Consider the following 15,862-nt stretch of genomic DNA (forward strand, 5'->3'; position numbering starts at 1 on the left):
CATGCCCTTGCTTGACTGGCAAAAATCCACTTTGCTGTGTGTGTGTGTGTGTCTGTGATTGGTGACAGCCTGGCCCTCCCCACTGTACGCGCGGTTAGGAAAAAAAAATGGCGAATGCCATTCTTTCAGCACTCAGCAGCACTGATCTAAACCCTGTCCCCCCGCACACTATACGCTGAATTTTGATAATATCATTATTAACAGTGACTGACAGTATTACAGTGAAATGCCAGCTAGTAACTAGCTACGCTTTTGGTGATCGAACCATTATCGAACAGTAACTCGAATGGTCGAATGTTAAGTAAATCGCTCGAGTTCGTCGAACGACTCGAACATCGCCCAAAACAACTCGAATTTGAAGTTGGCGAATGGTTCGATTCGAACATCGCTCATCTCTAAAAGGGACTGTGTTTATGCAACGTTCAAGAAATGTACCTTCCTGTAAAGGGATGAAATTTTTTAAAGTTTAAAATGTTATGCTTTTAAGTTTCAAAGAAGCAGAAAAATAAATACCGGTGCCGGACAGCCCGAGGACGGGCTGTGTTTTACCAAGGCGGTGCAGGATTCCCTCCTCCTTAGCCTACCAACACAACCCCACATGCAGGTACAAACACCAGCCACAAAAGCCTAGTCCCCCCCCCCCCAGAACAGTAGGGACACACCAGTGGTCGGGGGCCAGGCAGATGGTGACGCCCACTCAGGAGTCTTGACGTGTTAAGGGGAGGGAACAAGTCAGAAAGAGTCTAGCAGTGGAAGTGAGAGGAGTGAAGTGGTAGTCAGGGGTTGTAGCTCCCAGACTACTGGACTACCTGAGCTGACTAAATGGCAAACGGCAGAGCAGGGCCCTTGCGATGGAGATCCGGTCGCGGGAGACCTTAAGTGGACTGGGGTAGGGTCGTAGCCCGCTGGTGCCGACAGCGGGAATCCGGTCCAGAGGCTGTGCACAGTCGGGGTATCTGGACCCCAGGGCGTGCACAGCTGCAAGTGTGGCGCCCCAGGACCTGGTCGCCACAACAGCATTGCCCCTCCAAGGGTGATGCTGAGCCTGGAGGTAATTGGGAGGTCTATTGGCCAGTAGGTACCAACACCCAACACCATCCTCTCTCAGGCCAGCAGGGGGAGCTCTGAACCTGGAGTTCCAGAGAGCATTCCTCAAGTCTGACCTGAGGGAGGAGTTAGTGGTCAGTCTGTGTAGAGAGAGCAGAGAAAGCAGACGCAGAGTGTGCTGTCTTGTGAAACTGGGGCCTAGAGCTGGAATAGCTTGGCCCAGTGAAGCAAGATTTGCAGAGAGGCACAGAAGAGACTCAGACATCGGAGTCTGTGGTTGCCAGGGTGTAAAATCCTTCCCTGGTAGCCGAATCCGGAGGGCAGGAGAGCTGCAAGCACCTGGCCCAGAAGCAATCTGAAGGTATAACTGCATCCCAAGGGCCTGGTGTAGACTCCAGCAGAGAAGCACCAGAGAGGGCCTGCACAGCCTACCACACAGAAACCGGGGCGAACCACCGGTCCCAGCAGCAAGAGGGCCATTGCCAATCCAGAGAGCAGGGTCCTATAACAGTAAGGAGAGAACAGGAGTAGGCCTCATACTCATCTGGCCAAAAAGATTCCTCAGTTACTTCCAGGCCGGCCGGAGCCCTCTACCACCTGTAACGGTCTCCCAGGACTAACCGTTTGCAAAGTAAAAGAGGAGAAGGTAAAGAGACTGTTGTTTGTGTCCGGTCCTTTCACCGCCTGTCGGCCCTGCACTACACCTTACACCATAGACTCTCATGAGCACCAACAGTGTCCCCGGGGAACCGCTCCACCTGTGGGGAGCAGTACAACCATTGCTGCCATTCCATCACTCCGGAGGCCTCATACAGCAGCGGCGGCTTAATAGCCGCAAACCACAGGTGGCGTCACGACAAATATAAACTTTATTCACCCCAAGTCACCAGCCATATTAATTGACACCCACCAGGGCCACGGAGCCGGGCCCCGCCACCACTGACGATCCCCGGACTAGTCCGGCCCGGCATCGGGTGTCCCATAGCCCTGGGGTGGGCGAGTCACAAGCACCTTGTCAATTAGCCATCAGGGGACAAGATTCCAAGTGTTGTCCCACCAGTAAGCCCAGAGAGCGAGACGGAAGCCCAACGCGGGGGATAGGGCATCTACAAGTGCCTGCAAAAATCCCAAGGGTCAGATCTCGCGGGCCATAGCTCCCAAGGCAAAGACAACGGGAGTGTACATTTCCCGTTTCATGTGGACTAGTCAACACACGAGACACCACACTAGAGTGCAGGAGGAAGGGCCCCTGTTCTGTTCACCGGTGTGCGGGACCCGAGCACACCCCTCCGGTATCCGGCACTTGGTTTACTATTTGGACTCTGTGTGATTTATTCAAAAACAGTGAGTACACCGGTATCATCCGGTCCAGCCTGCAGACTGTGTCCCAGCATTTCACTCCACCTACACTTGGGCCCCGGGACAACACCTCCCCTACCCGTGGAGGGGATACCATCCTGCTTCCCTGCTCCATCAGCCCCGGGTGCCCCATACCAAGGCAGCGGTGATGTCACCAGCTATCACCGCAACCCACGGGTGGCGTCACTGACAAACTCTCCCCTGTAAATAACCCCTTTATTGAGTTGTGGGTGACGGGCTGCTGCACGAGCCCTGACTCCCGCTGCCACTCGAACCACAGCTACGATCCCAGATCTGAGCGTCTCCAGTAGCCCCCCTGCCATGGTCTGCGCCCCCGCCCACGACATAACTATATGGTCTTAAGCAAAGCAATGTGAAATTTTGGAATGCTTGTTTGTGTCTATGTGTTTTTTCATCCTAATGACTGTTTATTTACATGCAAAAACATCACTGTGGGCCAACAAAAATTGCTTTGTGTGTGGCTTTACAGTCCCATAAACTTTGCTAATGAGAACTGTCCCAACTTGATAAAAAGAATCTAAAGAACATACCATACTGTAATTGTCTCAAAATGTTGATTTACAAAAATATAAAGAATTACCTGTCTTTTGGGAAAGGGTTCACTTTGCATGCCTCGAGAAGAAAACGTACAACTTCCACGTGTCCTGAATTTCAAAATAAAAGCAAAAGAATAAAACTGAAGATTCATATATCTGTTTTCAATTAAAAAATTCAACTGTGTTTAGAAAGGTACTTTTTATGTTTTTGAAGTAAGGCAAAAGAGAATTTTATTATGCAAATGAACATTTAAGATGTATGAGCCGGACAAAGATCTTCAAGAGAATCTTCCTCCAGAGCTTAATGTAAATGAAAGGGAACATTACCATTTTGAGACATGGAATGAATGACAGACTGTTCTAATCTACAAGTCTCTCACTTGAAATTTCCTAAGAGCTCATTTATATATTAAGAAAAACATGGATTTCTCGTGAATAAGACATCAGATCACAAATATCAAACAACAATTTATTCAACTTTCTGTGACCCCCATTTGAAACCAGAAGTTTACATACACTATCTAAAAAGACAAATATGCATGTTTTTCTCACTATCTGACATGAAATCAGAATAAACCTTTCCCATTTTAGGTCAATTAGGATTACCAAAATTATTTATATTTGCCAAATGCCAGAATAATGAGAGAGAGTGACTGTTTAAGGAATTTTTATTGCTTTCTGCAAAGTCAAAAGTTTACATACACTGAAGCGGGCTTTACACGCTACGATATCGTTAATGAATTATCGTCGGGGTCACGTTGTTTGTGACGCACATCCGGCGTCATTAACAAGATCGCAGCGTGTAACAATTTTGAGCGTTTTTAAACGATCGCAAAAACGCTCAAAATCGTTTGCAGCGGAGAGGTCATCCTGAAACAAAAAATCGTTTTAATCTTTTTAGAGATGTTCTTCCTTGTTCCTGCGGCAGCACACATCGCTATGTCTGACACTGCAGGAACGACGAACATCTCCTTACCTGCCTCCTCTGGCAATGAGGAAGGAAGGAGGTGGGCGGGATGTTACATCCCGCTCATCTGCGCCCCTTCGCTTCTATTGGACGCCTGCCGTGTGACGTCGCTGTGACGCCGCACGAACCGCCCCCTTAGAAAGGATGCAGTTCACCGGCCAAAGCGACATCGCAGAGCAGGTATGTGCGTGTGACGCTGCCGTAGCGATAATGTTCGCTACGACAGCGATCACACGATATCGCATGTACGACAGGGGCGGGTGCTATCGCGCTCGACATCGCTAGCATCGGCTAGCGATGTCGCAGCGTGTAAAGCCCGCTTAAGAGTACTATGCCTTTAAACAATATGAGACAGCCCATATGATGATGTCATTAGGGGGAACTGCAACAATGTAGATGTAGGGTCAGTATGGGTAAATGTACATGGGGAGGGGAATAATGGAAAAATGCTAATTGGAGTTTGCTATAAGCCTCCTAACATACCTGAACAGGTAGAGAGTGAAATGCTGCAACAAATTGAAAAGGCAGCTAATAATAATCAGGTCGTCTTTATTATGGGGGATTTCAACTATCCAGACATTCAGGGGGACATAGAATCTTCTGGTGGTGCTAAAAGCTGTAAGTTCTTATCTACTATTCAAGTAAATATTCAAATATTCTATTATTTGCTTTCTTTCAATTCACTAATCGGGCTCATTTGAATCAGGTGAATTGAGTTCTGCTTTTGGAAACTGGGTTAAGAAGGGGTGCACCGGTCCTGGAGGTACTGCAATACCAGGTCAATGCGTGGAGTGGACAGAGCAAGCTTTTCAATTACCTCTCTCAGATGGTAGATGAACCGACGAGGGGAGATAATTTGCTAAATCTGGTCCTGTCAAATAGACCAGATACAATTTCAGATCTACAGGTCCGGGAGCACTTGGGTACCAGCGATCATAATATGGTAAGTTGCAAAGTAATATTCAATAGAACAGTTGAAAGGGGAAATGCTAAAACCTGGAATTTTAGGAAAGCTGAACTGTGTAGATTGGTACAATGTTACGATAACTGGGAATATACTCCTAGAGTCCTATAAAAAACGTATACCCTTTGGTAATAAAATGTCCAGGAATAAAAAAGAAACAACTATGGATAAATAAGACTGTACAAAGTATAATAAAACAAAAAACAAAGAGCGTTTAAAATCTTAAAGGCTGAGAATACAATAATATAATTTCAGAAGTATAAAGATATCAATAGGAACTGTAAAAAAGAAATCAAGCAAGCAAAATTAGCTACTGAAACAAAAATCGCCAAGGACATTAAAATATATCCCAAAATCTTTTATAAATACATTAATGCCAAAAGGAAAACAAAGGCTAGTATTGGCCCCTTAAAATATAATAACAAGTTAGTTATAGAGGACAAAGAAAAGACAGATATTAAACAGTCACTTCTCATCCGTGTTCATCAAGGAACTGACTGTTCCAAGGATCATTCAACAAGTGAAAAATCAAAGTTCACCACCCAATATAATTAATTTAATACAAGAAGAAGTATGCCTGCGTCTCAGTAAATTAAACATTGACAAATCCCCCAGGCCAGATGGCATTCATAAACGAATATTGAGGGAATTGAGCTCAGTAATTTACAGACCGCTGTATCTCATCTTCTTAGACTGGCCTGTAACAGGGTTGGTGCCTCAGATTGGAGGACTGCTGAGTGGTTCCGATATTTAAGAAAGGTAAGAGGGTGGATACAGGATACAGTCCAGTAAGCCTGACATCAGTAGTATGCTATGGTTTTGAGGGCATTTTAAGGGATGACATGCAAAAATATATCGCGGAAAATAATATAATAACTGACAGCATGTATTCATGAAAGATATGTCATGTCTAACCAGTGGCGTAACTAGAGTTTGATGGGCAATGGTGCAAAGTTCGGACCTGGGCCCGCCTCTACGTACACGACACTTGGGGTATAGGATAATGACGCTAACACTTGGCTCTTTCCCTCAGCACCCAGCTTTCCTATGTTCTGATATCCATCTTGTCCTCGGAACCCAGCTTCCCCATGCTATGCTATACATCTTTCCCTCAGCACCCAGCTTTCCGATATCAGAGCATGGCAAAGCTGGGTGCTGAGAGATGTATAGCAGAGCATGGGAAAGCTGGGTGCTGAGGGAAAGAGCCCTTTTCCCTCAGCACAAAACATTCCCATCCACTGCTTGTATCTTTGTCCCCCCCTTGTATATAGTTTTCCCAAATACAATATTGGTGCCTGCATAGCCTTCCATATTGTATAAAGGGTTCCAAATAACCCTTCATATAGTAGAATGCAGCTACATAGTCCTGCATGTATTATAATGCATTTCCCATAGTTCTCCATGTATTATAATTCACCCCATAGTACTCCATATATTATACTACGCCCCATAGTCCTCTATATATTATAATTCACCCCAGGTCTCCATGTATGATGCAGCCCCCCCATGCTCCATGTATATTGCTGGCAGCCCCCATGCTCCATGTATACTGCTGGCAGCCCCCCATGCTCCATGTATACTGCTGGCAGCCCCCATGCTCCATGTATACTGCTGGCAGCCCCCCATGCTCCATGTATACTGCTGGCAGCCCCCCATGCTCCATGTATACTGCTGGCAGCCCCCCCATGCTCCATGTATACTGTTGGCAGCCCCCCCATGCTCCATGCATACTGCTGGCAGCCCCCCATGCCTCATGTATACTGCTGGCAGCCCCCCCATGCTCCATGTATACTGCTGGCAGCCCCCCCATGCTCCATGTTTACTGATCGCAGCCCACCATGCTCTATGTATACTACTGGCAGCCCCCCATGCTCCATGTATACTGCTGGCAGCCCCCCATGCTCCATGTATACTGCTGGCAGCCCCCATGCTCCATGTATACTGCTGGCAGCCCCCCCATGCTCCATGTATACTGCTGGCAGCCCCCCATGCTCCATGTTTACTGATCGCAGCCCCCCATGCTCTATGTATACTACTGGCAGCCCCTCATGCTCCACGTATACTGCTGGCAGCCCCCCCATGCTCCATGTATACTGCTGGCAGCCCCCATGCTCCATGTATACTGCTGGCAGCCCCCATGCTCCATGTATACTGCTGGCAGCCCCCCATGCTCCATGTATACTGCTGGCAGCCCCCCATGCTCCATGTATACTGCTGGAAGCCCCCCATGCTCCATGTATACTGCTGGCAGCCCCCCATGCTCCATGTATACTGCTGGCAGCCCCCCATGCATCATGTATACTGCTGACACGCCCCATGCTCCATGTATACTGCTGGCAGCCCCCATGCTCCATGTATACTGCTAAGAGCCCCCATGCTCCATGTAAACTGCTGGCAGCCCACCATGCTCCATGTATACTGCTGGCAGCCCCTCATGCTCCATGTATACTGCTAGCAGCCCCCCAAGCTTCTCCCCCCGGCCCCCAGGTATGCACTGATTTTAAAAAAAAACAACACACAAAAAAAACAAAAAACAAACAAGTTCTTACCTGTCTCCTCGTTGCCCCGCTGCTGTCCTCACATGTCCTCGTTCCCCCACTGCTCTGTCATCTCTCCTCCGTTCCCCTGCAGCTGCGGTCAGCATCCTCCCACCCTGCACTCTGTGTCTGAGCACAGCGGATGCATAGGAGTGACGTCACCGCGCAGGCACAGAGGGAGAATGAAGGAGCGTGGAGCTACACGTGACGCTCCACGCTTCTTCATTGTTGCTGTGTGTGATGACGGGGGAGGGGGGCCCGGTGCCACCACCGCTGACAACGGGCAGGGGGGCCCGGTGTCAGCGGCGGCATCGGGTCATATAGCGGCCGCGTGGTCTGCGCCAGATCAGCGCAGCTCCTCTCACATAAAGGAGCTGCTTGCTGATCTGCAGAGTGGGCCCCTAAGCTGCCAGGCCCGGTCGCAGTCGCGACCTCTGCGACCACGGTAGTTACGCCCCTGTGTCTAACCAACATGTTGGGCTTCTATGAGGAGGTAAGTGCAAATCTGGATATTGGTAATGCAGCTGATGTGATTTATTTGGACTTTGCAAAGGCATTTGATACTGTACTGCATAATAGCCTTATACTTAGGCTCCAGAAGCAAGGACTAGGGAAAAGTATTTGCAACTGGCTATAAGATAGTAAACAAAGAGTAGTCATAAATGGTACATTTTCTAAATGGGCTATAGTCAGCAGTAGGGTACCACAGGGATCTGTGCTAGGACCAATTCTTTTTAATCTCTTTATTAATGACCTTGTGGATGGGATTGATAGTAAAGTGTCAATCTTTGCTGATGACACCAAACTATGTAGGATATTAAAAACTTACCTTGATAGTACAATATTACAAAATGATCTGGATAAGATGTCAGAATGTGCAGAAACTTTGACAAATGAGATTTAATGTTGATAAATGCAAAGGAATGCACCTTGAACAGAGTAATCTTATAGCTGCGTATGCATTAAATGGAAGTAAACTCGGGACTACAGAACAGGAGAAGGACTTGGGTATTCTGATGACAAATAAGCTGAGCAGCAGTACTCAATGTCAAGCAGCAAGCAGCAGCTGCTAAAGCAAACAAGATTTTAGGGTGTATAAAAAGAGAGATTAGATCCTGTGATCTCAACATATTGTTATCCCTCTATAAATCACTTGTAAGTCCACATGTAGAATATGGAATCCAGTTTTGGGCTCCTCATTTTAAAAAGGACATTCAGAAGTTAAGCGGGCTTTACACGCAAAGACATTCCTAACGAGATGTTGTTCGGGTCACGGAATTCGTGACGCACATCCAGCCTCGTTAGCAACGTTGTTGCGTGTGAAACGCACGAACGACTGTTAACGATCAAAATTACTCACCTAATTGTTGATCGTTTACACGTTCTAATCCCAATTATCGTTGCTGTTGCAGGACGCAGGTTGTTCGTCGTTCCTGTGGCAGCACACATCTTTATGTGTGACACCACAGGAACGAGGAACATCACCGTACCTGCATAGGAACGAGGAACATCACCGTACCTGCAGCCGCCCGCAATGAGGAATGAAGGAGGTGGGTGGGATGTTCCGTCTGCTCATCTCTGCCCCTCCGCTTCTATTGGGTGGCCGCTTAGTGACGCCGCTGTGACGCCGAACAAACCTCCCTCTTAAAGGAGAGATTATTCGGCAGCCACAGCGACGTCGGTGAAGAGGTAATTGCGTGTGACGCTGCCGTAGCGATATTGTTTGCTATGGCAGCGATCACCCCGTGATGCGCCATTGACGTAGACGGGTGCTATCGCTAGCGATGTCGCAGCGTGTAAAGCCCGCTTTAGAGTCAGTTCAAAGGCGGTTAACTAGAAAACAACAAGGAATGGAAGGCCTCCCATCTGATGACAGTTTGAAAAAGTTTGATTTGTTTAGCTTAGAAAAAAGAAGTCTCAGGGGAGATCTCATTTATATGTATAAATACATGTGTGGTCAATATAAAGGACTGGCACATGATTTATTCCTTTGAAAGACAATACTGAGGACCAGGGGGGCATTCATTTCGAGTGGAAGAAAAGCGATTCCGGCAGCTAAATAGGAAAGAGTTCTTTACAGTTAGAGCAGCCAGACTGTTGAATGCCCTACTACAAGAGGTAATAATGTCAGATAGTATAACACCTTTTAAAAAAGGGCTGGATGATTTCCTCAGTACACACAACATTGTTGGTTATAAGTGACTTAGTGACAAAATGCATAATTGGTGGAGGAAGGTTGAACTAGATGGACTGGATAGGTATTTTTTCAACCTATGGAACAATATAACTATGTATTTTGAAGCTTCTGATTTATTCAACCTCTGAGTTAATTAAAGACACACCTGTGGATGTCTTTTAATGCACTTCTTTGTGTAGCATCATGGGAAAGTCAAAATAAATCAGCCAAGATCTCAGGAAGAGAATTGGGGACTTGCACAAGTCTTGTTCATCATTGTATGGAATTTCCCAGCGCAGTTGGGGTGCTAAACCCTCGGATGGAGACACCTTCACAGAATCTAACAAATCTGCAGGGGTTGGGGATTTCATGTCCCATCGCCCACCACCCACTTTCCTGGAGCACAGTGACATATAGGAAACGGGGCCGGGTTTACATCCAGGCCCCAAGGCGAGGATTTGCGTCACCTGCATATGGAACAGGACACTTAAAACGGACAGCGGAGTCCCCAAGTTGCTTCAGGCTATGGGGAGCCGTGAGTCAGCAGAGGTCTCACACATTTCCAAAGACAAAGATGATTGCCTCTGATTCACCCGGGACCGGCTGACCAAGTGGGCATTAAAAAAACATGTGGGTCATAAAATGTATGCTTCAACACCCCAGGCAGGGCCGTATTTGTCACTAGGCACCCGTGGTCCCATGCCGGGGGCGGTGCATTGCGGGGGGCGTGCCTTTTTTTTCCATCCTCCCCCCTCCATTAGGCTACTTTCACACTTGCGTTGTTTTGCATCAGTTGCAGTCCATCGACTTGAGGAATTATGGTATCCTGCAAGATATTTTGCAGGATTCCGTTTTTTCCCCATAGACTTGTATGGACGATGGATTGCGACTGATGGCCTTGCGTTGCATCCGCCGCATGACCGATCAGTCGTGGAACGTCGGGAGGCAAGAATGCAGCATGTAGCGTTTTTTGAGCGGCGAAATCCTTTTGTTTTCACTGTGCATGCTCAGCTCGTGTTTAATCATTGAAATCAATGTCTCTCTCTCTCTCGGTGGCTGAACGATCAGCTGATCAGCCGGCAGCTTTTGTGAATGATCAGCTGATCGGACGGCGGCGGCTTCTGTGAACGATCAGCTGATCGCCCAGAGGGCGACTTTTGTGAACGATCAGCTGATCACCCAGCGGCCGGATGATCAGCTGATCGTTCACAATAGCCGGCTGCCGGTAAAACAGTAGAACAAAAAAACAACGGCTCGTTGTTTTGCAGCATCAGTCACATCAGTTGTGCCACTATCTGCAACGCATCCGTTGCATCAGTCACACAACTGATTGTGACGGATACAAAACAATGCAAATGTGAAAGCAGACTTAGACAGTCTAATGAATCCGCTGTGTTTTCAGAGGGGGGGTGGGTGGGAGAGGTGCACCTCTATTTATTGATATCGAAGTCTTTAAGACACAAATACAAATAAATACACTGCGGGTGCTAAGCACAGGGAGCTGATTGACCCAGGAAGTACCAGTGCTTGCACTTCTGGGGTCAGAGGCGTGCATGCCAATAAGCTAATCAGTGGGAAAGAGGCTAATACTAGAGACTGCAGGGGGGAGGGTATACGGCTAATACTAAAGAATGCAGGGGGGAGGGAAAGAGGCAAATATTAAAGACTGCAGGGAAGAGGGAAAATGTCTAATACTAAAGACTGCAGGGGGAAGGGAAAGAGAGTAATACTAGAGACTACAGGGGAGAGGGAAAGAAGCTAATACTAGAGATTGCAGGGGGAGGGGAAGAGAGCAATATGAGAAACTGCAGGGAAAGGGAAAGAGAGTAATACTAGAGACTGCAGGGGGGGAGGGAAAGAAAGAGAGTAATACCAGAGACTGCAGGGGGAGGGAAAGAGAGTAATGCTAGACACTGTAGGGGGAGGGAAAGAGTCTAATACTAGAGACTGCAGGGGGTGGAAAAGAGAGTAATACTAGAGACTGCAGGGGAAGAGAAAGAGGCTCATACTAGACACTGGAGTGGGGGAGGGAAAGAAAAGCTAATACTAAAGACTGGAGGGGGGAGGGAAAGAAAGGCTAATACTAGAGACTGGAGGGGGGAGGTGAAGAAAGGCTAATACTAGAGAATGGAAGGGGGAGGGGAATAGAGGCTAACACTAAAGACTGGATGGGGAGGAGGAGACGGGAGGGTCTATTGCTGTTGAGGGGGTTAAGTGGGCCTATTGCTGTAGAGGGTGGGTAGGAGAGCCTGTTGCTGTAGAGTGGGGGTAAGAGGGCCTGTTGCTGTAGAGGGTGGGTAAGAGGGCCTGTTGCTGTAGAGGGGGGGTAAGAGGGCCTGTTGCTGTAGAGGGGGATAAGATGGCCTTTTGCTGTAGAGAGGGTAAGGGGGCCTATTGCTTTAGATGGGTGGAAAGGTGACCTATTGCTGTAGAGGGGGAGTAAGAGGGCCTAATGCCGAAGAGGGGGGGTAAAAGGGGTTATTGCTGTAGAGGGGGGGTTAGGAGCCTATTGCTCAGTATGGAGACTCAGTATGGAGAGGGGGAGCAACATGGGGAGCTCATTATGGAGAAGGGACATCATCATGATTCATTATGGGGACGGGCAGTGTGAAGACTCAGTACGGAAAGAAGGCAGCATGGGTGGGCTCAGTATGGAGTGGAGCAATGAAGGGGACTCAGTATGAAAAATAGGATAGTGTGATAGCGTGAGGTAGCTTGATGGTCTGAGTATGATAAGTGGAGTTCTCATGGAAAAGAGGCAGGCAGCATTGGGAGCTCATTATGGAGAAAGGGGCAGCATGGGAGGTTCAGTATGTTGAGGGGCAGTGTGAGGGCTCAGTATGGACAGGGGCAGTATACATTGAACATTGTGAGGACAGTGCGTAGATCATGAATCATAATTAAGGAAGGTGTGGTGGCTATAATTTATAAGGGGGGACGATGTAGTGTTTTTGCTTAGTGGGCAGTGTGACATTCATAGTACATTGACAGTGTGGCGGTCATAGTATACAAGAGAGGACAGTGTAGTGGGTATATTTTATAGGAAAGGATAGCGTGGAGGCCATGTACTATAAGAGGCACAGTGTGGAGTAATACTTTTTTACAGGGAGCACAGTGAGGATCAATAATTTTTTCAGGGGCACAGCACAGGGCTCATTTAAGGCACAACATTAATTCAGGAACATAGTGATGACACTGTTATTTTTCCGGGCACAATGTGCTGCAGAAGACTGGAGAAGAGGGAAATCTGCAGAGACGAGCTGTGGATGGGACATCATTATGGAGTCGGACATGAGAAAACAGTGATTGGTGAGTGAATTATCACAGACATTACACTACACTAACATATACGCATGTTTAGGGGAAAAAATGACTGGAGAGCTTCTGTAATATTTGCAGAAAAATCTAACTTTTATTTAATACTAGAATGTGGCCCGATTCTAACGTATCGGGTAGTCTAGAATGTGAATGTAGGTTAGCAGATTGAATAATAAGGTAATGAATGGACTGGATGGGTTAGGTTTAATTTTGTATTCTTATAATTGTTTAGTGGTTTTAAAATGACAAGCAACAGAAGGAACAGTTTTAATAGATGAGTCTAATGATTAATGATGTCCATGGCTTGTAATGAAAGAAGGCCATGAACAGTGTAAAGGTAAGTAAAAATATGTTGAAGCTGTGATGTGGCCCAATGCTGGTATGTGCCCCCATCGTGATACAGCCACCATCCTGACATGTGACCCCATCCTGCGGGGTAATGTGTGCGGGAGGCGGAATGCGGGGTGGAGCTGAGCGGGGCAATAGCGCTGAGGACGTCAGTGCTAGGGACTGCATGGCTGGGGACAGGTAACTATCCAGGTGTGTGTGTGTGTGTTCGGGCGCTTTCACACTTGCGTTCAGTGCAATCCTCCGCTATGGAGAATAGCGCAGTCTGTTAACGCACTGCGCTATTCTCCATAGACTTGTATTGACGACGCACTTTAATGCAAGTGCCTGCGTTGCATCCACTGGACGACGCTGCGTCGTTAATTTGACGCAGTGTCAGGCGGAGGGAACGCGGCATGTAGCGTTTTTTGGGTCGTTAAAATATTGCATCTTGACGGATTCCATTAAAATCCGCCAAGGTGTCTAATGATTGTCTGTGGGGGCGGATCCCATCACGTGCTCAGCATGTCCAGCAGAAAAATCGTTTAAAATCACTCCTGGTCTCTCTCCCCCCTCTCTCCCCCTCTCCCCCACCTCTCTCTCCTCCCTCCCCGCCCCCCTCTCTCCCCCTCTCTCATACTCACCGATCACTGGCGCAGCGCTGCACGGCTGTCACACTGCTCTGGCTGCTTCTCCTGCTTTTGAAAATGCCAACCTCTCATTATTAAATCTCGTATTCACTGCTTCCCCCACCCACCGGCGCCTATGATTGGTTGCAATCAGACACACCCCCACGCTGAGTGACTGCTGTCTCACTGCAACCAATCACAGCCGCCAGTGGGCGGGTCTATATCGCGCAGTACAATAAATAAAAAGTTAAAAAAAACTGCGGTCCCCCCAATTTTGATACCAGCCAGCCAAGATAAAGCCACACGGCTGGAGGCTGGTATTGTCAGGATGGGGAGCGCCACGTTATGGGGAGCCCACCACCCTAACAGTATCAGCAAGCAGCCGCCCGGAATTGCCGCATCCATTAGATGCGACAGTCCCGAAACTCTACCCGGTTCATCCCGAATTGCCCTGGTGCGGTGGCAATCGGGGTAATAAGGAGTTAAATGGCAGCTTATAGCTGTCACTAAGTCCTAGGTTAATCATGGCAGGCGTCTCTCCAAGATACCTTTCATGATTAACCTGCAAGTGAAAGTAAATAAACACATACACACGAAAAATCCTTTATTTGGAATAAAAAATAAAAAAAACCTCATTTACCACTATAATAATCCCAAAACACCCATCCAGGTCAAACGTAATCCACACGACGCTTTCAGCTCTGCTACAGTCAGGGCCAGAAATATTTGGACAGTGACACAAGTTTTGTTATTTTAGCTGTTTACAAAAACATGTTCAGAAATACAATTATATATATAATATGGGCTGAAAGTGCACACTCCCAGCTGCAATATGAGAGTTTTCACATCCAAATCGGAGAAAGGGTTTAGGAATCATAGCTCTGTAATGCATAGCCTCCTTTTTTTCAAGGGACCAAAAGTAATTGGACAAGGGACTCTAAGGGCTGCAATTAACTCTGAAGGCGTCTCCCTCGTTAACCTGTAATCAATGAAGTAGTTAAAAGGTCTGGGGTTGATTACAGGTGTGTGGTTTTGCATTTGGAAACTGTTGCTGTGACCAGACAACATGCGGTCTAAGGAACTCTCAATTGAGGTGAAGCAGAACATCCTGAGGCTGAAAAAAAAGAAAAAATCCATCAGAGAGATAGCAGACATGCTTGGAGTAGCAAAATCAACAGTCGGGTACATCCTGAGAAAAAAGGAATTGACTAGTGAGCTTGGGAACTCCAAAAGGCCTGGGCGTCCACGGATGACAACAGTGGTGGATGATTGCCGCATACTTTCTTTGGTGAAGAAGAACCCGTTCACAACATCAACTGAAGTCCAGAACACTCTCAGTGAAGTAGGTGTATCTGTCTCTAAGTCAACAGTAAAGAGAAGTCTCCATGAAAGTAAATACAAAGGGTTCACATCTAGATGCAAACCATTCATCAATTCCAAAAATAGACAGGCCAGAGTTAAATTTGCTGAAAAACACCTCATGAAGCCAGCTCAGTTCTGGAAAAGTATTCTATGGACAGATGAGACAAAGATCAACCTGTACCAGAATGATGGGAAGAAAAAAGTTTGGAGAAGAAAGGGAACGGCACATGATCCAAGGCACACCACATCCTCTGTAAAACATGGTGGAGGCAACGTGATGGCATGGGCATGCATGGCTTTCAATGGCACTGGGTCACTTGTGTTTATTGATGACATAACAGCAGACAAGAGTAGCCGGATGAATTCTGAAGTGTACCGGGATATACTTTCAGCCCAGATTCAGCCAAATGCCGCAAAGTTGATCGGACGGCGCTTCATAGTACAGATGGACAATGACCCCAAGCATACAGCCAAAGCTACCCAGGAGTTCATGAGTGCAAAAAAGTGGAACATTCTGCAATGGCCAAGTCAATCACCAGATCTTAACCCAATTGAGCATGCATTTCACTTGCTCAAATCCAGACTTAAGACGGAAAGACCCACAAACAAGCAAGACCTG

General features: G+C 47.3%; 1 protein-coding gene across 3 annotated transcripts in view; it reads right to left on the bottom strand.

Annotated features, from left to right (window-relative positions):
• The window catches only part of LOC142245214 (glutaminase kidney isoform, mitochondrial-like), a 1,837,395-nt gene that overhangs the window by 82,854 nt on the left and 1,738,679 nt on the right, over nt 1–15,862 (bottom strand). For all 3 annotated transcript variants that reach the window (XM_075317734.1, XM_075317731.1, XM_075317733.1), the window contains one exon: nt 3,008–3,071. In XM_075317734.1, the coding sequence (XP_075173849.1) occupies nt 3,008–3,071 (64 nt within the window). The remainder of the gene's footprint in view (nt 1–3,007; nt 3,072–15,862) is intronic.

The sequence above is a fragment of the Anomaloglossus baeobatrachus genome, chromosome 7, assembly GCF_048569485.1.
Source record: "Anomaloglossus baeobatrachus isolate aAnoBae1 chromosome 7, aAnoBae1.hap1, whole genome shotgun sequence".
Taxonomy (NCBI): Eukaryota; Metazoa; Chordata; class Amphibia; order Anura; family Aromobatidae; genus Anomaloglossus; species Anomaloglossus baeobatrachus.